The following is a 15,413-nucleotide window of genomic DNA, read 5'->3' as shown; positions in this document are numbered from 1 at the left end:
GGCAGGTAGCTTTGACTCTATGAAGAAGATAGAGATTGAGTTAGCACCCCAACAAGGTGTTTTCTCGTAGCATGGTTTCTAGGATGTGTCTGGTTTTTCGCACGTTTTTGGGGGTCAGTCTTAGTCTTCGATGTTGATGGTTACATTTCATTTCGCTTTTGACTTCTTGGCATTTGATTGAAAAGGCGCTCCAGGGTTGTGAGAAGCCTTTGAGAGGTACGGTGGTCCAACTGACAGAGTCCGGTGTGATCTCTTTGAGGAGTACGCGTTCTTTGAAACGTAGTCTAGAACGAGGTTTTTTGAATAGCCATCTAAGGTGGATTGTAGTTTACCTCCTCCTTCCACTCTCTTGGGTAGGAGCAGTTTCAGTTTCTTATGAGCCTCCTTTTTGGATGATTTTGTTTTCTTATCGGGTTCAACATGTGAATCCATGGCACCTGCGAAATGACTCGTGATGGAATGCGTGGTTCAACTTTATAGACGGTTTTACGACCAATCGGAGACGTGTCAGGTGATGGGATCATATGCTGGTCTTCATTCTGATTGGTTGAGTTAAAAAATGACACGTGATCACTGAAAGTACGTGTACTGAGTGAAAGTGGAGGTGCGCCACGGGTATAAAAGGAGCCCGCTTGACGCAGTGAATCATTCTCGACTTGCTCGTGGTGAAGTGATGACCTATAGACCTATGAATGATAGAGACGTGGCAGAGATCGTGCAAGATTTGAGACGAATTTTGAATCGAGCTTCTGATGTTTTGGAGGAAATCGAAGAAGGCGAAAGACCGTTACATGTGAAGCTATTTGACTTAGAATTGCACGTTGTCTCCCCTTTGTACTATAGGCTTCAAAGACACCTGATTGACTGGGGCGACCCAAAGAACCATCCTGATTTGTCGGATCTAGGAAGAAAGAAGTTTAACGAGTCCAGATGACTTACTACAGCAACTCTAACCAGATTCGGGAACTAGTGAAGCAGACTGCGGATGAGAAGGTAGAAACTTTAAGAGATCTCGATGCCATTCCGAATGCAAAAGTGGACGTGTACATTTTTGACAATCTCTTCGAACCGTTAGGTAAAATACCTGAGTGTATGTGGTGTTTTGATCTATTGATGAGACGTCGTCCTGACTGGGGTGGTACGATTTTGAAGTTAATGAAGAAGAATGACAGGGTGTATCTGTTCTGTGGTGAGTGGTGTCGTGTGCTGTATAGAAGTTGTACCAACCATTTCAGATTTATTCATTGTCGGGATCCCACCCTGGACGTAGAGCGTTCCTGTTTGATTGCCACCGATAACATCACGTACACAATGAGTGAGGGTATCCGTGATCTGTTTAAACCCTTGCGGTTCGCTCGTGACATATCACGACGGGTGTTGGAGGCAGACGAGAGTCCCAGGGTGAAGTCGTTACTGACTTTCAACAAGGGAGATCACAAGGAAACTTGTCTGAAGTTGGAAGAGTTGATCAATGATATCATGCGTCAACGTGATCTGTGGAAGGATCGGTTTTTCTTTTGTGCCATTGAGGCTGATGAGGATGATGAACTCTGTGGTGTCTGTAAGGAATCGATGCGTCAGGCATTTTATGTGAAGGGGGATGAGGAAGAAGCCCTGAAGTGGAGACCCAGTAAAGGGGGTTGTTGTTGGAGAAATTGTAGATATTATGCCATGGATTCCTACGACGAGGACTATGATGAGGAGTATCGCCAAGATTGTAAGAACATGGAACTGCCTGACAACACGTCAGGATTCACATCCGAGGATGATGACGACGAAATGTGTAATACTAATCAGTATTCTTTCGCCTTCTTTTCGATAACCAATCAGATTTGTTTTTTCGTAAGAACCAATCAGGCACGACGTTTTTGTACATATAAGAAAGTTGAAATAAAAAATTGGGTTGAATCATTTTATGATGTCTCAAGCACTGAGTTGGTTGATCTCGAGAGTGTGTGCGACCATGGCCGATCGATGTAGTTGGATCGCCTTGTGTTCCAAGTGTGCTAGAGTCTATGCACGATACGGTGAAGGTGAACCCATCCCAGGTACTTTCAGTGATTCGCCCTTGGAGGTGTTTGATGAGACTAATGTCGAAGGCAACGTGATGCGTTTTGTTGCTTATATGTTGTGGTTGAAACAGCAACCTGATTCATTTAAGAAGTATCTCGATGTACGTGAGCAACGTTTCGAGTTGTGGAGACAGTGCATTTACGTACTTTGGCGATTATGAAGAAGAGTAAAAGTCAAAAGAAGAAGGTGATTTCGACCGGGACGTTACTGGGACGGTATCGGGATCCTTCCAGACCCGGTAGTCTGGATGGTCTGACACGATTCGCCAAGGCCAATAAGATCTCGGTATGACGTGCTTGCGAGGTCTTGCAACGGGATTTGGGGTACTCGTTGCACAAACCCAGACGTCGTCGGTTTCCCACGGTCCCGGTTGTGGTGTTCGGAATCGACAAGCAGTGGACGGCTGACTTGATCGAGGTGATCAATATCGCCAAGTACAATCGAGGGTATCGTTATCTCTTGACGGTGGTGGACATGTTTTCCAAGCACGCCTGGGTCCAACCCTTGAAGAGGAAGACAGGTAAAGCGGTGATGGAGGCCATGGCTAAGATCTTGAAAGGAGGTAGAAAACCCATCAATCTTCAGACGGACGACGGGAAGGAATTCTACAACAAGACATTTCAGGATTTGATGAAACAGAAGGGCATTCATCATTTTTCGACCCAAGGGGATACGAAATCCAGTGTAGTGGAACGGTTCAATCGGACCCTGAAAGAACGTTTGTATCGGTACTTCACCGTGCAGAATACGTTGAAGTTTGTACCCGTGTTACAAGATCTGGTCAAAGGGTACAATCGATCGTATCATCACAGTATCAAGATGGCTCCCGATCAAGTGACTTTGACCAATAGCGAGGACGTGTGGGAGACTCTTTACGGAAAGAAAAAGGGAAAAAAATGAAGAAAACCTCAACTCAAAGTCGGGGATCGTGTGAGACTGAACAAGAAGTTCCGACAGTTCAAGAAGGGGTATTTACCCGGTTGGACCGAAGAGGTGTTTGTGATACGTAGGGTGCGTCCGGGTAAGGTTCCCATGTACAAAGTGGAAGAATGGGATGGGACGTCGGTCGATGGGACGTTTTACACGCAAGATTTGCAAAAGGTGACCGTGGAAGACGACGATCTGTTCCGTATCGACAAGATCGTCAAACGAAAAGGGGATAAAGTCTTGGTGCGTTGGAAAGGTTGGCCAGTCAAGTACGACAGTTGGGTGGATAAAAAAGACGTGCTCGTGAAAAAGACGAAAAAATGAAAGACTTTTACGTGCAGTTGCTGAGCAACGCCAGCATGAGCGAGTTCCCGGACAACAAGGCCAACAGTTTCAAGAATCGTCTGCCTTACCCTCTCACGTTTGACTCCGACAAGGAATGGAAAGTGGGATTGGCAGGCGTTTCTTACCCGATACAACCTGCACGACCGCATCAAGTACCAGTCCCTCAAGCGCACGACTTTGACGATGATGATTATGTGTTCGGTATTGAGTGGACTATTGAAACGTTCATCTTGCAATCCGATGGGGTTACGTGGCGTCCTGGGCGATACCACGTACCATTTGACGTCACCGGTAAGGAACTGAACCGTGACCGACACAAAGTGATGAGTGGCAGATCTCTCATGCAATACCTCATCAATCGTTTTCACGAACGAATGTATCATTATATGGATCGCGCAAACGAAAGTCTACAAGCACCAGACGGTAAAAAATACTACCCCGTGTTCAGATGGGAGGGGAATGATTTGATTCTGAACAACACTGACACGTTCCTCAACGAGTCCGGAGACAGACAACGTCCCAGAGTGTATTTTTGTTCTAAACTGGTCAAGGCGTTGGGTTTGATTAACGAGGATTCGTATTACTCCGTTGACTTGAACATGAATGTGATCAAGATCTTTCCAAACGACACCGTCCCATCTGATTTTAAGAAAGACTGGACCAACCATGACACCAATCGCGCTCATAACTTTTGGAATTTGAAAAGCCACAGTACGTTACAGCTCAGTCCCTATTGCAACTGGCACTTCAGTTATTTGGACGAGGAATACTCCAAGGCGTATCGGGGAGTCACCGTCCATCCGGACCTCCCTCCTCCTCGCAGTCCCATGTACCTGTATTCGAATGTAGGTCATAGCACGATCACAGGGAATCGAGTGACGGACCTATTGAGAGAAGTACCCCACGACCCTACCAAGACGATGTACGAACCGAATCAGATTCGATATACACCTGTGCGCAGCAATGTTTTGGATATAGTGGAGGTGTAATTGGCCAAGAACGACGGAAGACTGGTAGACTTTGAATCGGGCGTGACCTCGTTGACATTACACTTTAAGGATGAATGAGTCTCCCGATGACTTTTACGTGCAGTTGATGAGCAATGCCAGCATGAGCGAATTCCCGGACAACAGGGCCAACAGTTTCAAGAATCGTTTGCTGAACCCGTTACAGTTGAGAGAGTCGGGATGGAAAGTGGGTATCAGCGACCTCTCTTTTTCGTCCGCTGTGTGTAAGATGCGCTTGAAAGATTCTCTTCTGTTTGAAATCTGGTGGATCGAGATGGAGAACGCAACTCGAAACATATACACTAATGTCGCTGGAGTGACAAGAGAAGGCGATTTGGAATTCACGCCGAGGACCGGTACCGAGTTACTGAACATGATACGACATCGATACATGTGGAGGTTGAGAGATCAATCGGATGTCGACGTGTCAATGTACAAGAAAAAGAGTAAACCTGACGAACCCACCGAATTGCTGTACACGGTCATGAATCGTGCCGAGAATGGAGAATGTGTCCTCCACAACTTGAGAACGTGCACCAGCCTTGACATCAAAGGTAAACGCGTCTTTGCCCAAATGTCCATTGGAATCGAATTGGCCAAGAAGATGAAATGGGTCAAGATGGGAAAATTGCAAAACGGACAACCTGGTTACGTCTTGGGACCCAACTTGAGGAAAGAATTTCCCACAGAAGTGGTACCCATGGCCACGGACTTGATCAAACCACAGAATGACGGGGACGAGCTATTTTACAAGATCGATGCGGACACATTACATTTGAGTTGTTTCATCAATTGGGTTTTCACAGACCTGGATCGTAGTTACGAAGAAGCGTTTGGTCACCATTGTCGTTTCTTGTTCGTGTATTCAAATGTGGGACAGAGTATGGTGACGGGAAATCAAGTCACGGATCTGTTGAAACAAGTTCGTTACGATCCGGAGGTGGTGGACCTTCAACCGAGACACATCCTATATCTACCGGTGCCTACGACCTTTTTGGACATTGTCGAGACGCAGGTGTCGGAGAACGACAGACAACTGGTGGACTTTGCTTCGGGTGTGACCACGATCACGTTGCATTTCAAACGATGAGTGATTTTTACGTCAGCTTACCCAGTCACAGCAGTAAGAACGAGTTTCCGGAGAACAAGGCCAACAGTTTCAAGATCAGGCTACCCAATCCCATACACCTGGAGGGACATGGATGGAAAGTGGGGATGTTTAGCATCGCCATGCCAGATGCGCATGTGATGCTTCCTTCCTTCACCGATTCTGAAGATAAAGTCACCTTGGCCTATACCGCATGGAGATGCGTTGAACCTCGAACTTCAAATGGGGATTCGTTTGGAGAAGCTTTATTCAACACGAATGACATCAAAGAGGTTTTCAGCAATGTGAACGGAGTTGAATTCATGAAATCCATTCTCAGCTACTTCGAAAGGGAACGCATCTTCAAATACTCTGGACCGAGATTAAACTCAAGATATGTCACGAGTGATGGTAAAAGAACCTACATCCCGTTCAAGTGGGAAGGTGAAGACCTGGTCACGGATAACAAAGACGTCTTACGTTCCAGAACGGATAGACCTGCATTACGATTTAACGTCGATCTGGCTTTGAAAATGGGATGGTTGCTGGAGAAGGGAAATAGTTACGTGCTTGGTCCAAACTTGCGAATTGAATTTTTCGATGATGTCATTCCAGACATTTGAAGCAATGGAGACTTATTTCATTCTGATGGAAATAGTGTTTTTTTCCTTGTCGTAAAAAACCCACTCAAAAATGCTGATTTTTTGAGACTCAGCATCTTTTGCAATTGGCATTTTCTGAACCTGAACAAAGCTTTTGAGAGTGTGATTGGAACAAGTTCGCGTTCCTTGCTCGTTTACTCTAACGTGGGAGGAGGTAGCGTGGTAGGAAATCAAGTCACGGATTTACTGAGAGAGGTCAACTTGATTCGAAGAGGTGATGGTGTTCAGTACTTCGAACCCACTCACATTCAATATATTCCCGTGCACAAGGAGGTGCTCGACATTATAGAGGTGCAAGTGGCTGAGACAACTGGAGAACTGACGAAATTTGGAGCTGGGAATACGATCGTGACGTTACACTTTAAGAAAACATGATCGGTGGAACTTTGATACGGTTTCATCCCGACGGATACCAAACGGGGTCTGGCATATTCGGTCAGGTTTGGAAAGGCATCAAGAAACGAGGTCCCGGCATTCTCAAGGACATTCTGAAGGAGACGGCCATCAAGGGTCTGAAAGGTTAAAATTCGGGTGGAAAAGGAGGAAAGCCCAATTGGAAAGGTGCACTCGCCGGGTTAAAGTGAGGAGCTATACGCTCCGGGAAACGTAAAGCAATGCAAGAGATCTAACGCGTGTTGGGCAGTAAAAGAAAAAGACCTGTTTGGAGTATGATTCCCATCTACTCGAGACGCGTGAGATGTCTCCCTGGAGGAATACGCACGTATAAAGGCGGTTCGATCCTCCAGACATGCTCAAAACTTCCAGACTATCGTTGGGTAAAGTCCGCACTGAGAAGCGTACGACGAAAAAGATGACGTAGACGACGAGGACGGACATGGTGGCTCATGCCAGGTCGGCGGGGGTTCGTAACCCTCGCCTGGACATGTTCCAGTCCCCTCCCACGGATCTCAGCATGTCGTCTCGACGTGTGGTGAGAGTCAATCCGTTCAATACGGGGATCAACCTAGTGACCTTCCAAGTCGATCCTCAAGAAGACTTTATCGACTCTAACGAGAGTTTCTTCGAAGTGGAATTGACTGTCAAGAAAGGTGACGCTACGAATCTGTTGATGGCAGATGTCATGGGACTCGTCAACAATCTGGCACACACCCTCTTCAAACAGATCAATGTGAGATTGAATGGTACTCTCATCAGCCCCCAGACCGATACTTACCACTACAAAGCCTACATCGAGGCGCTGTTGAACCACGACCGAGACGACGGTGAAACGATCCTGACACCTCTTGGTTGGTACAACTGTCTCGGTGTACCCAACGATGGAGATGCTGATGAATTGACAGCCAATATGCTGGATACGACTCACAACGATTATGACGCTTTACCCCAAGATCTCAAGAACCTAGTAATGGATCGACTCCAGTTTCTGGATGGAGGTGCCGTGACTTTGAGGTTCAAACCTTACCTGGAAGTGTTTCATCTCAGCAAGTTACTGGTACCTGGCGTGCAGATCCAGATCGACATGTACTTCAATGCACCAGCTATGTGGACCATCCGAATGGCCGGTGCTGATACTCTCAGACTGACTGAAGCCGACATGAAAGTGAGATTGTTCCTGTCTCAAGTGACTCCCTCGGTGTACCGAGAAATCATGACTCGCATGAAAAGTGGAAGAGTGGTCACCTACCCTACGGTGAGAGGGGAAATTCGAACCTACTCCCATCCCAATGACAATCGTCATTTTGAGTGCAGCAATCCTTTCCACAATCAGCTACCTAATCGGTTAGTGGTGTTGTTGTTGAAACAAGCTGCCTTCAACGGAACCATCATGATCAATCCGTTCAATTTTGGAAAATTCAACCTCGCTTCCATCAAACAATTGGTGAGAGGTGAAGAGTACCCCTACGAGACCTTGGAACTCCAACACAATGGGAGCAGTAAAGATCAGAGAGGCTACCAAAGATTCCTACAGGGCTTGGGAGCTTTGTCCAGGGGAAAAGGAAACATGGTCCGAAAATTGGACTGGGGACACGGCAAGAGATGCAACATGTTTGTATTTGACAACGCCGCCAACAGATGTTTGGACAGTCCAGTGTTGAACCCCAAGCAGTCAGGTGAGCTTCGTCTGGTGATCGATTTTGGAGCCAACCCAGGATCAAACCTGACCATCTTGTTGTACGGCAAATTCGAGAACTTGCTGGAGATCAACGAGAATCAAGTCGTCACCTACGACGTGTACCAATGAGAAAAAGAAAAAATGGAGAAAGTAGCCTTGAATAATTTACAATTGGATCATTTGGCCCAGACGAATCCGTCACTCTGCTGTGTTTTTTACGGCACGGTACCTTGCGATCGGCTTCCCAGGACACTGCCCCAAGAAGGACCGACCGCTTACATTGTGAACACGGACCCTCACGATAAACCGGATCGCTTTATGGGCCGACAAGGACAAGTGCGAGATCCTGGACAGTTACGGCCTGCCGTTGGACAAGTACGGAACCGCCGAACCGCTCCAAGCATGGTTGGACCGTCATTTCAAGTACCACATTCACAACGGCAAGAGTCTACAGTCACTCTCCAATCAGAGTTGCGGCAGCTACGCCCTGATGTTCCTGATCGACCGAGCCGAAGGTCGTGACATGAACGCGTTCTTGAGTCGTTTTAACAAAAACGACTTTGTAGAGAATGATCGTAAAGTAGGACAGATGTTGAAACGTTTGATCGTGGATGAGTTGGCTTGGCGCAAGATTTGTAAAACCCCGTGTCACCAGGACACGTGCGGTTCCTCTAGAGGAATGTGTCATTTGTTAAAGTAAGCTGTTCGAATAAAAAAGTGTTCATTTTTGAAGATGTTGCGTGGTTCTTACTACATCACTTTGCGAGTGCATAAAAGGTGCAGTAGAAACTAACTTTCTCATTCACTTGCAATGAACGCCGAACTTCAAGAACTCTACAGAGCCTTGATCAACAGTCCTCAGAGACTTCAAGACGAGTACAACGCGAAACACAGTGTCCTTAACACCAGCGTGTTACCGACGACGGTGACGATGCGCAGGAAATGCAAGAGAGCGCCCACTATGCCGAGGCTTTCAGAGAAAGGGGATAGGAAAAGAAGAAAAAAAAGACGCATTGGTACGAAGACAAGTTCAGAGACTTGAGTAAATTCGCGAAGAAACCTCGAAAGAGATCGGCGCCTGCCAAGACAGCGCGTCCCAAGAGAGCGCCTGCAAAGACTTGAGCCAAAAACCCCATCTGTTTCAATTGTAGAGTCACCCTCTTGAGTCTATTGAAACGCATCCCGGCCGTCAAGACCCCCATGGCCAAGTTGTTTGGATAAAAACGGAGCGTCTCGAGACCATTGACCATTTCAAGATCATGGAACGACGCAAAGCGTTTCAATTTCACACTCCGTCGAGTTTGTTCATAGCGGGTCTGTCTGGCTGTGGTAAGACGGTGTTTACCACCAAACTGCTCTTGGAGAACGGCGACTTGTTCCAAGAAGCACTGAAGAGTATTCATTACTGCTACAGATCGTGGCAAGATGGATTCCAAAAGCTCAAGAAAGGAGGGGTCAAGTTTCACGAAGGCATCTCCGACAGCAAACAGTTACCCCGATGGTTTCCTGGAGGGGGCGTTTTGGTGCTGGACGATCTGATGGATGAGGGTGGCAACGACAAGCGCGTATTGGATCTCTTCACCAAACATTCGCATCATCGTAACATCATGGTGATTTACTTGTGTCAGGATCTATTTCCTAATGGAAAATTCGCCAAGACCATTTCCCGCAACGCTCATTACATCACGGTCTTCAAGAACCCGCAGGATCAGTTAGGGATACGAAATCTATTACTGCAATCGTTTCCCACGCAATGGCAGGAGGTGTTGGACACGTTTCGAAAGGTCACAGATTGACCTTACGGTTACATGCTATTGGATCTCCATCCAGTCAGTCAGGACGATCAACGCGTCCTCAGCCGTGAGTTAAAAGACGAAGGATTCGTACGATGCCATCAGTTTGCGGCATCGTGATGTTGAGGAGCGAAGCCGAGTGATTCCCTACGTTTATTCTATGTTGCATAGCCATGCTACGGCGCATGTATTCCTTTCAAGAGGATTACGAGACGGTGAAACAAATCTGTCTCTGTTCGAGTTATCGTGAAGTAAGGTCCATCGTGAAAGCATATAACGACGAGGATTTCGAGAATTTGATTCATAACGAAAGGGTAATCGCTGAGAAGATAGCAAGAAACAGGAGAGATGAGCTCTTACAGCAGTGACGATTTCAACTTCTTGGCTCTGGACGATTATTCGCCTTGGGTGTCACCGGTCACAACGAATACTCCGATTCCGCCTGCAGTGGGTGTGGGTCTAAGCCTGAACACCCCTTCACTGCAGTCTTCACTGGCAACACCACCCCTGCGAGGGACCTCGGCCGTCGGGGTACGCACCGCTGGTGCGGGCACGCCCAGTGTCAATGTTACGGCGGGTGTTGGTAGCACCGGATCGGGGTCCTCACGCACCAACGTCACGACTGGAGTGGGTACGCCCAATTTGTTGCGTCGAATGGCAGGACGTTCACCCACAGTGACAGATGCCACACCTTTGGCACAAGCTACTCGAGGAGGGAAACGACCGAGACGCGTCCCTCGTCAAAACACGCCGACGTCCCCCAGTGATGCCGGGAGCCGCAGAAGAAGTAGCACTAGTGGTAGCGGTGGAAGACGATGTCGAGGCAGAGGCGGAGGTGGTAGCAGTGGTAGTGACTCCACACCTCCTTCGTCAGTGAGATTGGGTCTTTCTTGAGCTCGAAGAAGGTGAGGCACCCGTGTTCTCAACCAAGCCCAGATGCAGCAACAATTGGAAGAGATTTTGCGCCAACAACAACAAACGGCCGCGGGTCGTCGCATTGCGGGCATCACGACCACTAATACGATCATGACTACCTATAAAAACGGACAACGTCCTACTGTGACTCGCAATTCGACCAGTGTGCGTAACTGAGAACAACAACAACATGTTGAGGAGTGAAGTCAACTGGTTTCCCTACTTCTTGCATCTATGCCGATGCTCTTGCTCCTACTGGGATGCGACCAGCATGGATCACGAAGACATGAAATGTATCGCGGACGAGTGCGATAGTTACAGACAAGTCCAGGATATCCTGAACCAAACTGTAGAAACCACGTTCAAGGACAAGATCTGGGAATACGAGCAACAAGCTAAAAGGATCGAACGTACCGAAAGAAAGTTACAATACATTTGGGACTGGTTGAGGAAGTGTCATGAGAACGTCGGTCTGTTTATTGGATGAACCTTTCACCACTGTGGTGGAATGGGACTCGCTGAAACGTTTGGATGACTTGTATGCCTTCTACCACAAGTATTGGTGGTGTCGAAGGCAGATGTTTGGTTACTACAAATTGTGTAACGCCATTCTCAACGGACTAGCGTTACTGGTCGTGGCCGCGAGTATCGTCTTGGGATCCGTGAGGAAAGATGGGTACACGGTGGTAGGATTGACGGCTTTAGCCACCTTACTGAAAGGATGGAACGATTTCAAGAAGTGTCCGTTCAAGATGGACATGGTCCAATTCGCTTACACGACTTACGAAAAGACGCTGACCGAACTTAGGAACTACGCTCTTGGTGGAGTGGAGGAATTTGATGGGTTTTTGACCAAGATGCAAACGTTAGACGACGTGCTGACGGAGTTCACACCTCCGACGTACGACCGATACGTTCGAGACTACGAAAAACGATTTGTTCACGTTCCTCTGATACGACCCTGAGTCAACAGGTATGAACGAAGTCATGATGGTGCCTGTTCAAGAATTCAATCGATTGCAAGATTATTACAAGGGTCAGATCACCCAGAGTGCCTTGTTGAACAAAGCGGGACGTTTGGCTGCCGAAGAACATCTCATCTTGAATGACAGACGTATCCCCGACAGCATGGCCGTCAACATGACCAAACCCATGGCAAACGAAGAAGTCAAACTGGTGAAATGCATACGGACGGGTATACGCGGCACCCCCACGTACCAAGGGACGGCAGAACCCGAAGGCATGGCCAACGCACCCGTCGAAAGTCTGTTGAAACAGATCCTCAAGGGAGTCAACAAACAACCTGCAGCATGAGCCCCCGTGATCATCAAACAACAACCCGCTACACCTTCCACGTCAGGTCTCAAAAATGAGTTTAAAATTCCAAAACCATCCACAAGCAAGAAGCCACCCATTCTGCCCAAACTATCCACGTCAGGTAAAAAGAAAGCCTTGTCCGAATCGCAAAAGAGTTTCTTGAGAGACATTGGCTTCTCCGAAAAATACATAGACGACGACGGTGGTTACAGTCCCAAAGGCGAAGCAAAGATGTACAAGAAGGCCAAGAAGACAGCGGCAGAAAAGTTACAAGGGTGGGAAGATTTCGAACCTTGGAGAAAAGGACTGAAATATGACTCTGCCTAAGAAGAAAATCATGCAAACCAAGAAACGTTGGAAATTGTAAACAAGTTTTTTATTGTTGTTGTAATCATTAAAGAAATTACACTTTTGTTGTTTCAAAAAAAGTCTCGTGTTTCACGTCTCACACACCATGCCATTTTGGTACAGAGTATCCGATACACTCGATCTCACAAACAACCGCTCGATCCTTATTTGGTCCCTGAACGTCAACGAAGACACGAATAACAACCTAAACCTAATTCTGGTGGCGAAATTGTACACTGTATAAGGGGTGTTGAAATAAAACATGCGGTACACCGTCATGCGTATATGATTGTACGAAATGATATGGAAGGGAAACAACACGGTGCCGTGAATGTACAGTGGACTTTGTCCCTCAGAGGTTCGCACAAAGTCCTCCAACTCGCGATAGTAATGGAACCACACTGTGACAGGAAGGGGATAAGGCAAGTGATTCCAGGAACTCGTCAACGAATTGTGCATCTCAAAGGGTCTTCCAATGTCTCTGAAATGTCCAATGTCCTCATGAATCATTCTGCGTTGATCATCAACTGCGAATAAAAAAGAAAAAACAGTGTCAGGTCCATAGTCCGTCCTCATGGTAAAGCGATGGACCACCCGGAAAAGGTAATAGACAGAGCTGTTGAATAACAATATCCCTTTGTCCTTCCACGCGTCTAAAGAAGAGTCTGAACCTTTGAATTCGAATCAAGTTATATGTCGCATAAGGAGTATTGTATATGAACAGACGGTACAAAATAGCCCTGATCTCTCGGGTTGGTTCTACGGGGAGACGCACACAACCATGAATGTACAGGTCTCGATCCGGAAACAGAGTCACGAAATTTCTGCGAAAGGTATAATATCGTTGCCAAACGTCAGGGTCCAAGTCATACAGCAATTCACGCCACAGATACAATCCCTCATGATGACAGTGATTAGGTCTATCCTCACTACGATATCGCTCCAACTCTTGCTCGAATCTAACTAAGCCATTCGCACCTGACGGAAACCCTAACGGGGCCTCATCATCATCATCCTCAATTTCCTCGTCGGTTTCCAACACGATCTCAGGCTCATCCCCGTCGATCTTGCGTCGGCAGTTGCCGCAGGTTCGAACCCGTCTCTCCATCTCCTGGTAGCAACGTCGATGCATGAGCACACCGCAGCAAGGAGTATGTTGGCACATCACCAGAGAATCAACGTGGATATCTCTCTGACCAATAAAACACAATTGTTGAAGCGGCGTTTCTTCGGGTATCTGACCCCGAAGGCGACGACTACGTCTCGGTGGTTCATCTTTGTGTGATCGCACACGACGACGAAGACCTACTCTTCTCGGTTGTTCTTCGGGTGACAGACTTCGAAGGCGGCGGCTGCGTCTAGGTTCAGTCGAGATGACCGAAAAAACTGAAAAACGCCGAATGCGTGCGCCTTGCTTTATGTCAATCATGCACCAATCAAACGAAAAAGCCGAAAATCACGTGTGCAGGGTAGACCCAGGGGATAGGGGGTATCCCGCTACCACGCCCACTTACAGTCGGAGACTGGACACCAGGTCAAGTGCAACCTGGGATCAAGTTTTACCGTAAGTATAAAACGATCGGCTTGAACTGTTCTTGGCACTGAGTTTTTTCTTGAAATTGTATCGAGCGCTGATCATGGCTGAGATCACTGACGAGGAGATGAACCAAGAGATGGATCGACATGAAGAGGAGGAAGCAGTGAGTATCTGAATAATGGATAATATAACGTGTACCCTATGCGACCAAGTCATCCTTAGAACCGAAACCTGCGCTCGTACCAAGTGCTGTCGTTACTACGTTCATTACGATTGCTACACCCAGGCACTCGATGATCAGATGAACAAGGGGGTGATCAAAGAGAAGTTGTACTGCCAGATCTGTCACACGTTGTGTACACTAAGTGCATTCGTGGCCACCCTGGACGACTGACCATGGAACTGAGACTAGTCACCTCCACCCTAGAGATCTACCTCCGTTTGGACTTGAGATTTTGTTTCGTTGTGTTTTGCGGTTACAAATTCGTATGACATCTTTGTCATGCCTTGTTCATCACCTTCTTTTCATAGAGTTACTGGGATTGGTTGCCACCCGAGATCCAAGTGTACATCATCTCACTCGCTGAGTCACAACTTGCCTTCGAGTGGAAAATGACTGAATGGTTGTCCAGACCGAAACCCATCATGCTCGATACCCTACCTATCATTTTCCGTGATTACGATTCATTTGATTATAGAGCTACTGGGATTGTCTCCCCCTTGAGATACAGACCTACATTGTTCACCTTAGAGAGTCCCAGTCTCTCATCGAGAGACGTGAACGTGAATCGTGGAGAGACCTTTGTAACGAGATACGGACCTTCGGAAAGGTCCAAGCAGAATGGGGACTAGGCGCCATCAAAGTAACTCTAGAGACATGTCTGCTAGATTATTGTCCCAACTCAAGAGTTACAGGAATGGAAAATAAGCACCTGGTCGTATATGGATTCTACACAGACGAACAAAACATGAAGCGAGCAATATATTTAGGGTACGGGTTTAATCATGCCTATTACAGAATACCAGACGTTAAGAGAATGTTATCCTCACCTCCCACAGAATAGCAGTTACTGGGATCAACTACCTCCTGAACTACAGGACTACATAATGCGCCTAGCCAGGAATCAAATCCTACTTGAGTGTAGAAGAAACAAAAAGTTACGACGTCTTCATAAAGAAATAGTAGACTATGCCAAACTGAAAGAACAATGGGGCATAGGGCACATTAAGATTGTTATAGTTCGATGTAATTCACCGTGCTGTTTGAAAAAGAAGAAAGAAGACAGATTCACACATATGAAAATATTCGGATGTTACATTAACATTGA

General features: G+C 47.0%; 1 protein-coding gene and 1 pseudogene across 1 annotated transcript; both read left to right on the top strand.

The window, feature by feature from the left end:
• The first annotated feature begins 2,720 nt into the window (after positions 1-2,720).
• LOC149103561 (uncharacterized) lies at positions 2,721-4,412 on the top strand (annotated as a pseudogene).
• A 6,929-nt stretch (positions 4,413-11,341) lies between these two features.
• LOC149103560 (uncharacterized) lies at positions 11,342-11,848 on the top strand. The gene has a single exon (XM_089274194.1). The coding sequence runs from the start codon at positions 11,342-11,344 to the stop codon at positions 11,846-11,848; it is 507 nt and encodes a 168-aa protein (XP_089130320.1).
• The last annotated feature ends 3,565 nt before the right edge of the window (positions 11,849-15,413 follow it).

This window comes from Orbicella faveolata, unplaced genomic scaffold, assembly GCF_042242905.1.
Source record: "Orbicella faveolata isolate gen_17 unplaced genomic scaffold, um_ofav_v1 contig_35, whole genome shotgun sequence".
Taxonomy (NCBI): Eukaryota; Metazoa; Cnidaria; class Anthozoa; order Scleractinia; family Merulinidae; genus Orbicella; species Orbicella faveolata.
This window is presented reverse-complemented; position numbering and strand designations above follow the sequence as displayed.